Genomic DNA, 13471 nt, shown 5'->3' on the forward strand with positions numbered 1-13471 from the left:
CCGCTACTGTTACTCGAGGCAGAGAAGCTAGTAATATATGGGAAAATATTTACGTACTGTCCACGATCCAGGCAGCAGTGGTGGTCAACCCCCAGCAGAGTGAGTTTCGAAACATATCGGAGCATTCTTTCTCCAGAATAGCGATGCCTGACGCAGCCCGCCGAGGAGCGCTATACGTATGGGAGTCGTTGTGTAAGATGAATTTGTAATGGGTTCAAATCAGTTAGGATCGTTTTGAGGCGTTGCGTGGCCATAAAGTCGTCGTCGATGGGATTGTGCGATAAGGAGAAAGTTGCTTCGTTGGTATTATAGGTAAATGAGATTCGCGATAACGACGTGGCCCACCCGGGCTTCGTTTATAAAGTCTCATCGATTATTATTGCGCTCAAATGTTGCCTTGTTTGTCCTCATTAACTTGAGAATGCTAATTCCTCCAAGAAGGCGAGCGACTATTTTGTGTGTGCCGAGGAGTGGTATCAGCAAGGGTGGGAGCTCCGTTTATGTAACAAGTACCATAAATATTTTGGTAATTGAGGAGCTGATGAGCTCCATCCATGCAATCCTTAATCCATCCTCGCTGCTCAAAACCATTATTACTGAAAGAGCAAAGCGTCGTTTTTTATTCACTTTTAAAGAAAAATTCTGAATGGATGGCCAAGCGAAGAATGGTTTTGACAGTAGAAAAGGTCACTTGTTGGAGTAATAATGCAAGAAAAGTGAAGAGGTTTGGTTTTAAGGAGTATTTTGCTATTTACTACTACGATGCGTATGGTAAGAACGGTATCAATTATTCAAGTCCACGCCCAGTGTCACTAACTGTTGAGATGAAAGGAATACGCTGCATTATTATTACACTTGGTAGTCCAATTTAATAATATATTGTAATGCTGTCATCCATTACATAATTGCAGTGTATAGTTAATTAGTTTTCCTCTAACGTAGTTAATTATTTCGAGCAGTCTGTATGTCAGGCCTTCTGGAAATCGTGACATAATATCAACCCCAATGTATGCATAGCTTGTCGAAATACGAAACCTTGTTCTCTTTTCGACGAGAAATTTCTTATACACTGGATGGTAACTTAGCGGTATGATTTGTTTTCGTGTAATTTTTTCCAGATCTATAATGAATAATTTCTTGTTGTCATGATTAATGACTACTGTACGTCCGGTATTATTTATATTTCATGAGCGTGATTCTGTGAAATGTTGTACTCTAAAAAATCTTAATAAGTTTCAGAATATATTTAAAAATTAAATTAACACTTTAGAAATAAGGTCGTTCACTCCTCTGTGGCTGGGGTTGTGGGAGGTGGTTCAGTATTTGTTACACCCCCATCTGCAGAAGACTCGCTTCCTGGGTTTTGAGAGGATTGGGAGGAGGACTCGACATCTTGATCGCCTTCTTCGTCCTTGTAGTCCCAGGGCCGCGCCTCCCCCGCCTCGTCCCCCGCCTCACCTGTCGAGTTGGAAGGAAGCTGCGAAAACTGGTGCGAGGCTGGGGAGCCAGGACACGTCGTCCTTATGTAGTTTAGAACACCCAGGCGTTGCTCAGCCTCCGTTTGGAAACACCAGCCTGACTCGGACAAACCAATCTGTTCCAAGCTGAAAATAGCTGTTGAGTTTAACATGACTGGCTTGTTTCTGACACCGTCGGTACTATTCCCATCGTCTGGTGTGCCATTATCTGAGATGCTGTTTGAATTGTCGCCCATGTATTCTGAAGACGATTTCGCAAGGTCTCTATTTTAAAACAACAAATGACATGAATACAATTGAATGTAAAGAAATGCATAGAATTTCTTAAAAGGAAGTAGTCAACAACAGACATGTATGCTTTTGTTTGTCTTCGCCTCCTGGCTGCAGGAGGTGGTACCGGTGGTGGGGCTGCGTCTCCACCACCACCACCACCGGTTTCTTCACCTGGCGCAGGTGTTGGCCCACCCTCAAATTTGATCAAGGGCCGTTCCAATCTGTGGACGAAGGGCGTGTCGAGATACGCGGCCTGAATGCAAACGTCCAGATTTCTCATGGTTTGGCGTGCGTTTGCGGACAGCATGTGGTTCCAAAATTCATCACTGTTCAGATGGGGTGGTCGTGCCCTGGTAGAAAATTTAAAAAAACGAGTTTGTTACCTCCACAGTGATTCTGTCCCAACTTTTACCACATCGACGACATAGAGTGAAACCCACGTGCCGCGGTGGTAGTATTATTATTTTTTGCAGGATAAAGTGAAGTTTCCACATGATCACTCACTTACTGCACGTGAGTGGTTCTCAATTGCAGTTACTTAATTAGGGTATTAGTTAGTCATGTCATTTTTAAAGTCTCGTCTGCTGATAAGCAAGTTGCTCAAATTTTCAAAGCCACTCACATTGACCGCAGCCACTAAAAAGAATGCAAGTCTTATTGGCACAGGAGCGCTTGGATTTGGGTGTTTTTGTTACTTTGTACGAGATGGTTATCGTCACAGATCGCCGTTCGTGCTTTTTGCTCAGGAACCAAGAACAAAAGAGTTTGACGTGGACGATTTTATTCACGAAAAATTGGAAAAGTTGAAGGGGTCTATTGCAGAAGTTGTGAGAGAGGTGATCATTCTTGTCCTTTGTCGTTGATTCTTTCTAACTGGTTTGTGACGTTGGTTTTCGACAAATTTTTCAGGGCGGAGAAGAATTCAGAGCGGAATGCAAGGAGGACAACACGAATGATATTGCGACTCCTGGAGAACCTCTTGAAGACAATTCGCTAACAGCAAACATTGAGGAACTCGTTGGACAAACGGACAGTGACAAGGCGGAATTCGACTGGAATCAGTTGGGAGATATTTTGAAACCTTATTGGAAGCTGATGACCGTCGCTGTTGGGGTAACAATTAAACAATTTGTATAAACATGATGATCTGGTTGCCAGTATTGATATTGATTTGTGTTTATTTTCAGTCCGCGTTGGTGGTGGCTGTGGTAAATATTGAAATTCCATCTCTGCTTGGAGCCATGGTGGATATCGTCACTCGAAAGTTAATGTGCTCGGCTGGACCTGGCATCATATTAGGAATGGACTCGAGAGAGCAAGACTTTGAGTTTCTCGTTCGCACGCCAGCCTTGAAACTTATTGGACTCTATTTACTCCAAGTAAGTACATTGTCTCTCAAACCATATTGCTATGCAAGGGTGTCTACCATCAACAAATGCATATTACTATTTCCAGTCCGCTTGCACTTTCACATACATTTACAGCTTATCAATAGTTGGAGAAGGAGTGGCGACGGAGCTCCGTCGAAGAATGTTCGCTTCCATGTTGAATCAAAACATTGTGTTTTTCGATACTCACATGACTGGTGAAATTGTGAGCAGACTGACGTCCGATATTCAAGAATTTAAATCAAGCTTTAAGCAGTGTATAAGCCAGGGACTGAGGTCTGTGAGCCAAGCACTGGGCTGCATCATTTCGCTCTACATGATCTCACCGGAAATGACCAAGACAGTCGTCATCATCGTTCCCGTCATTATCACAATTGGCAGCGTTTTTGGCAGGGGCCTTCGCGCATTGAGTAAAAGGGCACAGGAGCAGGTGATATATGTTCATATTTATCACACACATATACATACATAGCAGCAGTTTCACAGTTGCTTAATTTAAAAAAAAATCTGCTTCTGTTAGGTTTCCAAATCCTCAGGACACGCCGAAGAAACGTTGTCAAATATCAGAACAGTTCGGGCATTTGCAATGGAAAACGAGGAATTGGAGAGATATTCAGGTAAGCTGCTATATAAATACACAGTCAAGTCAACCACTTTCAATGATGTAAATTGCTTGTTAGAGATATTTGATTTTGGTTAAACTAATACGTCTTTTTTGTCTGGTCCTCAGGAGATATTGAAAAGGCGAGAAAACTAAATACAGAATTGGGTGCTGGAATCGGTGTGTTCCAAGCTGGCTCTAGCCTATTTCTCAACGGTGTAGTACTCGCAGTTCTCTACACTGGTGGAAAACTGATATCGGAGCAGAGCATCACTTCTGGCGATCTTATGTCATTCCTCGTCGCGGCACAAACGATTCAACGATCATTATCCAACCTCAGTTTACTTTTCGGCCAATATGTCCGTGGCATTGGGGCCGGCGGGAGAGTTTTCCAGTACATTAATCTCCCCGTGCCATACGACCTCACTGCGGGTCACACTGTAATGTTGGGAGACAGACTTGAAGGTGTGAAGGGTGACATAGAGTTTCACAGCGTTTGGTTCAGATATCCAACAAGAAATGGAGAATACGTGCTGAAGCGATTCAGTTTACAAATCCCACAAGGAAAAGTGGTCGCTATTGTTGGGCCAAGCGGTTCGGGAAAGTCGACACTCGTCAACTTGTTACAAGGGTGCAGTGCAACACAATTAGAATTTGATATTCAATCTAATCAGCCATTCTCATGCGTATATGTGTTATTACGACAGATTCTACCCCGTGGAAAAGGGTGAAATCACTGTGGATGGATACAGAATTGACTTGATGGACCCCAACTGGCTTCGAGGAGAAGTGATGGGTCTGATCAATCAAGAACCCGTGCTTTTCTCGGGCTCCATCATGGAAAATATTCGATACGGAAAACCTGAAGCAACGGACGAGGAAGTTTATCAAGCTGCAAGGAATGCTAACGCGTACAACTTTATTCAGGATTTCCCGGACGGTTTTCAAACACTTTTGGGGGAACGAGGAGTCACAGTGTCGGGAGGACAGAAGCAGCGTAAGCTTAGATATGGATACCTTCAGTACCCAACAAATAATACATACTGTTCTGTTATTAGGCATCGCAATCGCTCGAGCCCTAATAAAAAATCCCACTGTTTTAATTCTTGACGAGGCGACGAGGTAAAATTTCTACTTTCAGTTACACTTCGAATTAGAAAGTGAATATATTTTTTCAATACAGTGCGTTAGACACAGAATCAGAAAAGATTGTGCAGGAAACCCTGGACGCAGTTTCTCGAGGCAGAACCGTGTGCGTTATAGCGCACCGATTGTCCACCATCCAGAACGCAGACTTAATTGCGGTAGTTGCTGATGGGCGAGTTGCAGAGGTACTCATTTCGATATTTCTTCTACAAATGTTGCAGTAATATTTCATAGTACTCATTTTTCTCTGTATTTAATTTCAGCTCGGAACACACTCGAACCTGAAGAAGCAGAAAGGATTGTATTACAACCTGGTGAAGCAGCAAGAGTACAAAGCAAAGGTGCAAAAGAGTTAACGAAGGCTGTAATAATAGTGGCAGGATAAAAAAGACATCTATTTATAATTTAAAAAAGACACCCAAGTATTCCTCCTCCTCAACCAAGTCAAGTCAGTGTGATAGACAGCGTTCCTCAAAAAGACATATGATTTATAGACAGTGCTAGCTTATACGTAGATAGTAAAAAAAATCAACCAACCCCCCCCCCAAACGACCAAATGAATAAATTGGACTATTCTTAATAAAATCAAAGTTCACTCACCATCTGTACACGATTGGCTCGTTGAATAGCCTTTCCATCGCACGTTGGTATAAATGATGATAATTTACATTTTCTCGGAATGTGCCAAAGCATAAGCCGTGTGTGAAGTCTGTGACCCCCCAGGTCGCGTCAATGACGACTTCATACTTGTACGGGATGTAGGCGAATTCATCCAGTGTGTAAGGAATAGTGGTCCCATTCTTCTCAAAATATTTGGCCTGTCAATTCGAATGAAACTTTAATTTTGTCTCCCGTTATCAGATCAGCGATCAATTTGTGTCATTATTTAGATCCCACAAAAAACCCACATTTGCATGCGTTTCACAAGCTGGACCTTGAAGCAGAAAAGGAGGATCTTTTTCCATGCAGTGGTCCAATGCCTGCTTTATCTGTTGATAGTCTTCACGAGAAACGTCCTCCAACTCACCAAACGTCCCCTCTCGCAACAAAAAGAGGAACATTCGTCGCACATCTCGACTAAACTCGGCTGGAACGTAGCTCACATTGCAATGTTTGCTGAGCACTTGAAAACTTTGGGTCAGGAGTTGGGTCACTCGAAGAATTGGACCTTCCACAGTGGTTGCATTTCCAGACATCTCATCGTCCTTCTCGCTGTCAACTTCGTTGCCTAAAAAAATTCGTTCAGTTATTATTGAGCTTTTTGTCGTTGCATTTATGTACGTTCTATTTCTAACCCACCAACATTCTTGCCTTCTCCTTCCAACCCCACGAGAAATTTGAACATTCGCACGGTCTGGTCTAAAATGGCGGAATCATTTCTTAACGTCGCAATGTCTTCCGGCTCGTCAAAGTTTTCTTCATCCATAAAAATAGCATCTTGTCCAGGTTCCGTGATTTCCGTTCCGTTCACCTCCTTCAACTCGGCCCCGTCACATTGGAAGGTTTGGTTCCCCATGCACGAGTCCATTTCCGAAACTGCAGTGACCAGATTTTAACTCAATTACACTAATTATATATTATAAATAATGGTTAATTCTGCATTGCACACGTACGTGGCCCATCCGTCAGCGTCGTTATGAGTTGAATCTAAGAAAAATAAACAGTTGTTTTTGCATAAAAACAAAGAATGGATTTCTGTTTCCAAACCTGGGTTGAAGTATCCGGATCATACTTGATGTTTTGACAAACATCCGCGTAAAATGTGGTCCTACACAGATTTGCATAATTAAAATGGAAGTAATTGATGCACTCGTAAAGATCAACTCACATGTCGTTGTCAGATGAGGACCGGAGGCACAGGGCTCTCAAAGGCTCTGAAAAGAGGATTCCGAAGGGGCAGGCATCCACGGAGAACTGGTAGACGATCTTGCTCTCTGGGGGGTTGCACATCTGGGTGACGCCCTCCACTCCATCTGCCCTCCACAGGGACAGGGCGACACAGACAACTCCGACCACACCCACTCGAATCGCCATCTTGCTCTATCTATTCGAAACAAGGCGACAGGTGGGAATTGCAGAAATGGATTTGAAATGCGATTGATGAAAATAAAACCATTGTGCGAAGTGCGACCATTGTTTTTGTCACTTTCGTTAAATTGCTATTGCGAAATATTCAATTTGTACTTTCACTATTTAATAATTGAGCTCTGAATGGAACTTTACATCATCTATGCACATAATATTTACATAATTGTGGCATTATCGTTATACCGAATTAATTAATTCTATTTTTCCATGTTACTTTTTTGCTATTTTTTTATGCTGTACAATTTAAAGCTATTTATTACTACCCAAGTCATTATGTCATATTTTGTCATTATAATTATAGCCGCTAAAATATGACCGTCATTTAAAAATGCACACTTTTGTCTCTGGAATTTCTTATTCCGTAGCTTATTCACAAAATTTATGAGAACCTGAGTTAACTAATTATTAGCGGCTGTAATTCTGTACAAGGGGGCTCATTAACTACAACATTTACTCGGCCAACCAGTACAATGTCTTCTTATACTTCTTGTCCTTCATGATTGTGTTTGCGGCGCAGTTGAGTCCGATGTAGCGCATGATGGTCTTTTTCCTCTCATCCGAACTTTGGAAGCACCAACCACCACCTTCGAGCCCTTTCTCCTCCAGCGTCTTCCTCCCCACAGGGGCTGCTGATCTCCGACGCCTCGTTGGGGTCGGCGTTGGAGGAGTACTCTCAGTCGTCGCTATCGACGATGCTATCGCTACCGTCTCGTTGCTGACCATGACAGCACTTTTGGGCCTCGTGACGCGTTCCACCGACTCCTGAATCGGTCTTTCGAGTCGATGAGTGAAGGGCGTGTCCAAATATGCACCCGTCACACACGCGTCCAAAGATCGCATCGTGTGTTTAATCGATCCCGCGGAAAACATGTGCTCCCACAGATTTTCATTGTAGAGTCGAGGAGGGTTCAGCCTGGGCAGAATTAGGCAAATTACTTGAAAATAAACAATTTTTTTACTGATAGATAACCTTACAACTCAATATTTACCATCTAAATAAAATTTCTTGTGTGAAGAGCGATTCCATGACGCGTTGAAATACGTGATGAGAGTTGACCAGCTCGTGAAACGTCCAGTAGCATAATCCGTGGGTGAAGGTGAGCACAGACCAAACGGCGTCCACGACCAAGTCATACGTGCCCCAGCGGAAGCTTCTCTCCTCGTCCTGCAAGTACGGAACCCACCCGTCCCACGCCTTCTTGATGAACTCAACCTGTTCACACAATATTAAAGTAGCGACGACCCATGGGCGTACATATTTCTTGCGCTTTAATTTATTCCTTTGCGCATATGTACCTTTGACTTTGCCCGACACCGCGTCCCATTGAGGTGAAATGCCTCATCGTAGGCCAAGCACTTTTCTAGACGACGCGCAATACTCTGGAAATCTTGCTGCCCAACGTCCTCCATCACTGAGGTCTGAATCGACTCACTGAGCAGGAAGAGAAACCCGTGTAGAACGTCGTTCAAAAATCTGTGCGGGACGAAACGGTGGTCGCAATGTTTCTTGATAATCTTGAAACTGTTTTCCAAGAGGGTGACGAGCCTGAGTTGAGGTTTCCTCCACTTGAGCAGGTTGGATCCCTCCTCCTCAAATTGGCTGTCCTCGGGGTTTTCCTGAAGGTGTTGATCGTCATTAAATGAGATTTCTTGGTCATGGGTGCGGTCCATCAGGAATTTGAACATTCGTCGTGTCTGCTCAATTAATTTCGGATCCTTGACCATGTTGTCAAATTCGTCATTTTGTTCCATTTCTTCTTCCAGTGCCTGCAGAATATTAGTCAATTTGAATCGTTAACTCTGGCCGATAAAATAGAGGGGAAACTACTTGCCTCGATGAAGGGGTTGTCAAACTCCTCCGGGGGTGTTAGCAGATGAAATGTGATCTCCTGCGCTTCGGTGACATTGCACTGGCCGGGCTCGACTCCGACACACGTTTCTTCGACTGTATTCATTCCGCAAACTGGTTAAAAATTGTATTTTGTGTGTTGGAAAATATTTATATTCTTACTAACGTTCCCCTCCGTCAATCATGGGCATAAAGTGAATCTGAGGACAGAAAAATACGGAAAATAGTTGATCATCGACCTCTAAGTAACAATTTTACCTGTCCAACGATTTCACTGCCCGAGTTAAAGTTGATATTTCGACAAACATCCACCAAGAAATCTGACCTGGATAAAAACCAAGAATTGTTATACTTAAAATATAGCAGGCAAAAATGGGTATATTAACGCACATGGCGGCGTCATTGGACACCAGGCACGAAGCTGAGACGGGGCTAGTGAAGAGCACGCCGAACGGACAATTTTCTGGGGTCACCCTAAAAACTGTGGTGCTTTTCCCCGGTGAGCAAAACTCGACCGTCGCCAGAGCCGCAGCAACCACCCCCACAAGAAAAAAGACCCATCTGAGATACAACATAACCAAATAAATAATATGTCAAACAAGGCAAATATGCACACCACGAAAACAAAACTCGTGTCCCATTTCATTCATTCAGTGCGTAAATTGCTCCATTGTTTGGAAAAGGAAAGTGCGCCTAGGAAATTGGTCACCTATGTCAAGGTGTACATCGGTATTTATATTCACTCGAGTAGTTTTGGACCAGCAAGTAAACCGAGGCGATGAAGCTGTGTATGTATGTATGTTCAATAATAGCTATTCATGTATTTGTAAATAGGCACAAATTTCATAATGTGTCCATCATCACCTGCTTCTGTACGCATTATGATTATTATGTCTTCCTTATTGTGGTCGATTTCAAGGGTAAGATTACACACGGCGGACTTATCCTCAATGGGCGATAACATCTCCACTGCTGCAACTCTCACGCCAATCCCATTCCCATTTCTACGTATGAATGAGTCATGCAACATGACAATCGCGAGGGTTGACGTTGACCCAATTCCCTAGCTGACTGGGTGTCACTTTTGTACTGATGTTCTCAGCCAGCACAAAGCATGCCCATCACGACGTGTAGTTATCTTTATATCTCCAGAAGTCATATTTATGAAGTATGTACGCATACATAGCACGTTCCACCTGCTGCTGGTATTCCTTCGTAAAATACGTAACACAAAGGATGGTGCATTATAAATACTAAAAATAGTCACAGGTGAAGGTCGTCGGCTTGTGGTCAACAATGTCCCGACTAAGAACCACTGTTCTTCAACCACGCCAGAATTGTACTTATGTGCTGAGGATGAGTATATGTATAAGTAAATAGTACGACTTGTTATCTTATTGTGGAAGTCAGCAGCTTTTAGTTAAAATGTCTTGTGATATGAGTAAACAATCAATAGTTGTTGCCAGATGTCGATCAGATTTTTTTAATAATTGAGCTGATCCTCGTTCAAATTAGTCCAGCATAAAAATTCTGCGACATTCTCTACAGTGACGACTAGCCTTGTAAAATCTTGTCTGAGGGGACACTCGTTCAGAAGAGTCGTTCACCAATTTTCTGCTCACTGCTCGATGGATGCATTTTTTTAGTGGAAGGAAGGTGGGTCACATTGACGTATGGAAATAATAAACTCGTTGAATTTAGACGAGTAGGCAGGCAGGTTGACTTGATTGTGCAAGTGCTCTCTGACGATGAGTGAGTGAATGAGTGAGATGCATCCCACAGCCCTTGACCCGGCCGAAAGACTGCTGCCCCATTGGCACAACTGTTTGAATGGACGTTGACGTAGCCCCCTCGTACGCACGCTCCCCACGCCATTGCTGCTCCCAAAATTGGTCCACGCCAGCTTTTGCATTCGCGATCGAGGTGGAACAATGAAAAAACTCTTTTATTAATCCATCAACTGCGTATTTATCTATCCGCTCCAATATTTGAATCAATGTTAAATAGATGAGTTACATATATTCTCCAAATTAGGCCTCCTAAGACACCGCCTGCTTTGTGCGTAGGATTATCACGGTAAGAGTAGTGTTATAATACTAACTCATTATCTCGCATTTTCGCATTTTTGAATCCTTTGCCCTTTTATACAAAACGGGTGTTGTGTGAATTTGAATCTGACATCAGCACGAACTCCCACTCAGAAAAATCTGTAGCTTTTGTGCCAACCAATCTGACATCTTGCATCAGTCAAATTTTGTTAAGATTAAGATTATTTCCCATAATGCTACATCTTTTCAGCTGAACATGCATCAAATGATCAGACCAGTTCTCGATTAAAATTGGTAATTAGGAAAAAGCGCTGATGATCCGTGCTGTCATTACAGCGTAAAGAAGTAATTTCAAGAGCAGCACATGTATGAATCGAGGGAGCTAAATAAATGGGTGACCCTATTGCGAAGATCAGTGTCACATTGTGCAACAATAGTAACCCATGCACTTGCCCCCTCCAATTTTCCACTGCTGTCACCCCATGAAGATGAAGAAGTGGACACTTATTTCATACCTCATCGACGTGTATTGAACAAAGTCGAACGATTTGTGCAGCAAAGTTTTTACCATTCAGCCCAAATCTTAAGACGCGTGAATCGCTGCATTGATTGCAACACCACCACAATTTCGCACGCTGTTTGTTGATATTCAATCACAAACTGGTTTCACTTTCCAATCCTTCTCATTCCAAATAACAAAACCAAATTTACAACAAAAAAGAACATCACAATGACCACCACCACTCAAATCATGTATCCTCAAACGTACACATATGCAAAAGTGGTGGTGTGCGTATTTAGGAAAATCATGTTTAACGATTTAAGCGTAATTTAAATGCATATTCATCAAAATTTGTGCTTGTACTCTATAATTACTCATGTTTGCTGGCCTACTTTGGCACCCAGCATTCTTTGCCTAGTAGCGAGAGAGAATCAAATCAATGAGAATTTGATCTGGAGAGATTTCCTCCGCATCCCCACAACATATTTGTGCACGAATCAAATCCATGTATGTACGCACAATGTATTTACTTACATGCAAAAAATGTGGTAAGATGCAGCTCAATTATTGTTATTTGAACACACATTGCGTATTACCTTTGAAACAAGAGAATCATTAAAACGCTTTATAATTTGGGCTCAAAGTTGATTGAGTTTGTCTTTGATTGAGCTTATCAGTCCTCGATCGGATGCGATAAGTAAGGAAGAGTGAGCATGAAACCACTCGGCAGGCTAATTTAGCCCCTTGTTTGCCGCTTGTAACGATTTGGTCGAAAGTATGTTGCAACCCCCACCAAAGGCAAAAGTGAATTTGTATCTCTTTGGCGAATTTGTTTGGCTTTTGGGAGAGAGAGAGAGACCCGACCACACGACATTGACCTAGAACAGCTCCCACATATTATGTGCCACCAAATAAATGCTAATTGACTTTGTAGCCGAGTATGCATATCAAACAAAGTGGCAGCATCGCACACAACAAAGGAATACACAAATAACCCCATTCGACACAATGATCAAATTCATTCTCATCATACCTAACGTCAGTTAGTGAATTAATTAATTAAACAATTAATAATGGCATCTTTTGTATTTAACCCTACTGTTTCTAATTCTGTCCAGACGGGGTTGGATTCTGGGAACATGAATCGAAATATGTATGAATTGATATGTGAAGAGTTTGATCAAGAGATGAGCCCCATTTTCCAAGATTAAAAAAAGTTGGACATTACGCAACCTGCTCAGATTGAAGGTAAGTTATGAAACATGTTACGCGATGACTGATGTGACGACTGATCATGTTTTTGTCTCAGTCACTGGAGTGGAATCAATCACATGGTTTTATGTTGTCTCATTTTATCCGGATATGGATTCGACCTTCCTTAATTCCATCTCTCTCTCTATCTCCAGCGTGTAGTTGCCTAATTGTCATTGGTTTGGTTAATTATGAGCCAAATTAACTTGATGGAGATACGTTTCTTTTAAAATTGATTGATCAAACAAATCAGCTTGTCAGCAATTTTGTACGCACGGGAACCTTGGACTTGTCGCTCAAAACTATTAAGCATAAATCAAATTAATATCCAGTTAAGAGCTAATTGAGTGGCCCACCTTACTCTGACTCAACAAGGCCTTCTTACAGCGAGGAAAAAAACTATAAACAATGTCAACCACTGTAAAATATGGCTATAATTCGGGGTCAGATATCTATGAAATTCCCAACTAGATCAATATGTATCAGAGTCCGACATTGACATTGACCACTGCATGGACAATCAATATTGGTAAAAAATTAATTTTATCCTTCTTCTTCGGAAGGACTTTGTCCTTTGCGTCGTTCGCTCAACCGGGTTTTTTCGGGACCAATTATGCGCCCAGAAATGTACATAAAATTCCTGTTACAAAGTAAACATTCTCTTAAGTGGAATGACTAATATTTGTTGGAACGATGGGTTCCTGAATGATGGCATTTGTTTAAGAATCGCTTGTTTAGACATTAATCATATTACATGCAGGACAAAATTTGCCGTTCTTATTAGTCTCCCGTCCTCTCTGATTCATTCATGTGTATTTATCTTATTTTGTAAACTATAACCGTAATT

General features: G+C 42.2%; 4 protein-coding genes across 4 annotated transcripts; 1 reads left to right on the forward strand and 3 right to left on the reverse strand.

Annotated features, from left to right (window-relative positions):
- Positions 1-808: 808 nt before the first annotated feature.
- LOC118436252 lies at positions 809-2100 on the reverse strand. Its single transcript, XM_035853917.1, has 2 exons — positions 1829-2100; positions 809-1742 (listed from the first exon to the last, which is right to left on the reverse strand). Exons 1-2 carry the CDS (start codon positions 2056-2058, stop codon positions 1283-1285), a joined length of 690 nt encoding a protein of 229 aa, XP_035709810.1. The 5' UTR covers positions 2059-2100; the 3' UTR covers positions 809-1282.
- Positions 2101-2215: 115 nt separating this feature from the next.
- Positions 2216-5485, forward strand: LOC110851764 (mitochondrial potassium channel ATP-binding subunit). The gene is made up of 10 exons (XM_022099658.2): positions 2216-2587; positions 2661-2864; positions 2939-3130; positions 3207-3569; positions 3660-3756; positions 3870-4371; positions 4448-4737; positions 4799-4862; positions 4924-5071; positions 5150-5485. Exons 1-10 carry the CDS (start codon positions 2312-2314, stop codon positions 5240-5242), a joined length of 2229 nt encoding a protein of 742 aa, XP_021955350.1. The 5' UTR covers positions 2216-2311; the 3' UTR covers positions 5243-5485.
- Positions 5486-7075: 1590 nt separating this feature from the next.
- Positions 7076-8732, reverse strand: LOC118436262. The gene is made up of 3 exons (XM_035853959.1): positions 8271-8732; positions 7964-8187; positions 7076-7887 (listed from the first exon to the last, which is right to left on the reverse strand). Exons 1-3 carry the CDS (start codon positions 8724-8726, stop codon positions 7425-7427), a joined length of 1143 nt encoding a protein of 380 aa, XP_035709852.1. The 5' UTR covers positions 8727-8732; the 3' UTR covers positions 7076-7424.
- Positions 8733-8803: 71 nt separating this feature from the next.
- Positions 8804-9722, reverse strand: LOC118436312. Its single transcript, XM_035854097.1, has 4 exons — positions 9214-9722; positions 9082-9148; positions 8986-9023; positions 8804-8919 (listed from the first exon to the last, which is right to left on the reverse strand). The coding sequence occupies exons 1-4, from the start codon at positions 9396-9398 to the stop codon at positions 8823-8825; spliced, it is 387 nt and encodes a 128-aa protein (XP_035709990.1). The 5' UTR covers positions 9399-9722; the 3' UTR covers positions 8804-8822.
- Between the last annotated feature and the right edge of the window lie 3749 nt (positions 9723-13471).

Source organism: Folsomia candida, unplaced genomic scaffold, assembly GCF_002217175.1.
Source record: "Folsomia candida strain VU population unplaced genomic scaffold, ASM221717v1 Fcan01_Sc007, whole genome shotgun sequence".
In the NCBI taxonomy this organism is placed as follows: domain Eukaryota; kingdom Metazoa; phylum Arthropoda; class Collembola; order Entomobryomorpha; family Isotomidae; genus Folsomia; species Folsomia candida.